This window comes from Carex rostrata, chromosome 6, assembly GCF_964058835.1.
Source record: "Carex rostrata chromosome 6, lpCarRost1.2, whole genome shotgun sequence".
NCBI classification, from domain to species: Eukaryota; Viridiplantae; Streptophyta; class Magnoliopsida; order Poales; family Cyperaceae; genus Carex; species Carex rostrata.
Genome location: NC_135923.1, coordinates 11,305,822 through 11,309,312, shown reverse-complemented (window position 1 = coordinate 11,309,312; position 3,491 = coordinate 11,305,822). Strand labels below are relative to the sequence as shown.

General features: G+C 40.2%; 1 protein-coding gene across 1 annotated transcript; it reads left to right on the top strand.

Annotated features, from left to right (window-relative positions):
* Nucleotides 1-220: 220 nt before the first annotated feature.
* Nucleotides 221-1,012, top strand: LOC144555875 (uncharacterized). Its single transcript, XM_078304314.1, has 4 exons — nucleotides 221-335; nucleotides 449-554; nucleotides 654-791; nucleotides 823-1,012. The coding sequence occupies exons 1-3, from the start codon at nucleotides 294-296 to the stop codon at nucleotides 725-727; spliced, it is 222 nt and encodes a 73-aa protein (XP_078160440.1). The 5' UTR covers nucleotides 221-293; the 3' UTR covers nucleotides 728-791; nucleotides 823-1,012.
* The last annotated feature ends 2,479 nt before the right edge of the window (nucleotides 1,013-3,491 follow it).

Below are 3,491 nucleotides of genomic sequence, written 5' to 3'. Positions count from 1 at the left end.
CATGATCATATCTCAATTAAAGAAATAGGTTGATAATTAACTTGAATACAATGGACCACGTCCAGGATTGCCTAGTCCCCGGTCTCTGTTCCTTGTTATAAATAAAAATTGACCAAAGAAAGGGCCGAATCCACAGTTCGTCCCATTAGCTCCCTGTCGTATTTATACTAGTAATCATCTCCCTCCATCCTCTCAAGTCTCAACACCTCCCCCCCCCCCCCCCCCCCCCCCCCCCCCCCCAAATCATTTTTCCCTGATCCTCTCTCTTTCCTCTCACCTTCTCTCTAGAAACCATGGCACTAGGTGATTCCTCAGCTGCTGCCTACATCCACATGGTACCAATTTGTTCTCCATATATACAAGCATTTCATGTAATTACAATGTATCTTTTTAGTTTTATTCACATTCCCAGCTTCTAATTAACGCTCTTTCTCGAAACCATTCATAGGTGCAACACCTAATAGAGAAGTGTCTGGTCTTTGGGATGAGCATGGAGGAGTGCATCGAGACTCTGTCCAAGCATGCTAACATTGGGCCGATAATTACTTCGACAGGTCCTGATATATATTTAATGTCCATGTTTTTCTTGGTTGAATGAGAAAATAATGTGATCGCTTGAGCCTTGAGCTAACCTTTTTTTGTTTGTCGTGCAGTGTGGAAGGAGCTAGAGAAGGAGAACAAGGAGTTCTTTAGGACGTACGGACAGTTGAGAAAAACAACGCAATGACAACTTCAACTTTGACTCTTTGACCAGACCAGAGTTACTGTAACTGTCGGATCCGAGTATCCGACTCTGCTGCTTTTCAGAGAGAAAAGCAGCACCCTGCTCGCATCTCATCTCAACCGTTTAAATTGAAATAATGGCTTAGATTATTTTAGTTTTGTCTTCTTGTCATTTATTATATCATAATGTCTGTTTATAGTAGCATCTAGCAATATTAATTTTTAGCTAGCTGTAGATAATACTTACTCATTAATCCAATTTCCTGATAGAGCTAAGTCAGTTCCTCAAATCAATGACCATTTTGCCCCTATCATGAGTTATTTTCATTTGCATTAAACAAAAATTGGAAGTTTAAAGGTGTCAAATAGATCGATTGGTTGGATGTGACCATTAACAGAGAGCTGCTCAAACAAAGCAATCTTGCAAAGAAGATTATTTAGTAGTGTCACACCCCGCGGCCACGGGTCGTAACAGTCCCCCGCCGTAAGCATACAACGCCGTATATGCTTACAAGGCAATTAACAATTCAAACCAAACAACAAGCAATAAAAACAAGTTTCTAATATAAAATCAGAGTACACAGTCTGGACAGTAAATAATACAACAAAAGTATCTCATCTGGATACCAACCACGAGGACTACCCTAAAACTATACAACAAAACATATCTAGGGTCATATACTGGTAAGCTACTAAGGCCCACTACTCTCGTGCCTCTCTGGAATCAGTCGCACCAGTACCTGTAAAATAATCCGAAGGTGGGGGTGAGAATAAATTCTCAGTGCGAATTTGCCACATATGAATTATTGGACTTGCAATCAAACTCCATATTCAAAAATGAAACACAAACAATAACAATGCAAACAGATATATATATATAATCATAAACAACAGAATGCCACTACTCGACAACAATTAATCAACTTGAAACACAGTTTACGGAATTTTCAAGATGAATTTCAAACACAACAGATATTTTGGCTTAACTCAATTCATTAGGGCTTGTAGCAATTACAAATGTTCTTTCGAGCTGAACCTTTTATCAAACCCACATCTGTAGGGTTACTGACGCCTACAGATGGCCAACCAAGCTGGACCCTTTATCTGACACCCATCTGTAATCGCTTGGCTTAACAGTTATTAAGGTCTGGTTCAAGTCACATAAAGAAAATCCTCTTTATAATCGTTTCCAATATTCGCAATATTCAATTGACCTTCCAAATGCATTAACACGTAGGAGAATGCCACCGAGCCATAGACGTTACACAAGTCACCCACGATTCCAATTCACACCTCATAACATAATCACCCTCCCTCGTCCCAACCGGTACTGGGAAACATTGAGGGCCGTTCACCTAAGGCCATTTAGGATCCTGAGAATCCAAGTCAGCATACAGCCCGACTTGGCAAATTCATTGGATCCAATTGCTTAACTTCGTAAATCCATTCACATACATATCAAATCAAATCGTGGTGACTTTCAATCAAATCAGATCATAATAGATCGACACAACCTACAACCATACCAGCATGCAAATCACTTAAGTCACATCAATTCGAGTTTAATTTGATTGGGCTATGCAAATGCTATACACAATTCAATGATGCAATCAATGATATTCAACATGACAAACGAATACACAGTTTAATTCCTGAAAATAAAGTATCAAATAAGTCCAAGAATCCCGCACCTGGTTACGACGAGCGTACCACTTAGTTACGGATCAGGCGTCTCGAATTTGCCTCGTTAAGTCTTGCTCGACCGAGCCTACACCTATATTATACGTATACTTGGTTTAATTCGGGTTCAGTGGTCTATACGTTCACTTTAGTTTACCAATGGTTCATACCGTCCTAATTCAATTCTGATGCTTTGGTATCGGTTCTTTTTGGCTCCTTCTTTCTTACTTAAAAACCTTTAAACTCACACAATTTACTTCTGGGTCCTTTAAACCCTACACAATTCCACTTAGGTTACCATTCATTCACCGTTTCACTACTTTGGTTCTCGGATCAATTCGATTCACCAATTGGTTAAACCCTAATTTGGTCAAAACCTCAAATCAGCCGTTAAATGTTCTAGAAATTCAGGATCAGGAGGTAACCTTACTGATTATGAGTCTAATTAGTTGGATTAAACAAATCAATTCACGATTATACTCAATTTGGGTTTTGGCTCGAAACCCTAGAAATCAAAAATCCACAAATCGGGAGGAAATCGGGAAAACGATTGAAAATAAACAAGCAAGGAGTGTAGAGGAACTAGTCCTCGAGCAATTCGAACACAAATCTCGAGTTTAAAATGAAAATCCGAGAAATCGAGAAATCTGAGCTTTTCGAGAGAAATAGAGAGAGAAAGAAATACCAAATAAGAGGGTTAGGAGAGATCCTCGGCTGCTTTCTCGGTTCCAAACTTGATTTCTCGCAACAACCGGGAGTCTGAAAGAAACTGAAAGTTTTCACACTCTTTTCCTTCTCTTTGAACGAAATCACTTGAAAAATGGGGAAAATATGAAGTGGGAGAGAGAGAGATGGTTCGATTTGAGTTTTAGGGTTAAAATTACCCTGAATGCGGATGCACCCATCCGCACTGCGGGTGGCTTGACCCGCACTCAGAACTTGGTCGTTTTCGGAAGTGAAATTTAACACAGAAATCATACGCAGTGCAGGTGGCTTCACCCGCAGTGCGGGTCAACCCATCCGCACTCGGGACTTAGTCGGTTTTCAGAACATGAAATTTAACACAGTGCGGACGCACTCATCCGCAG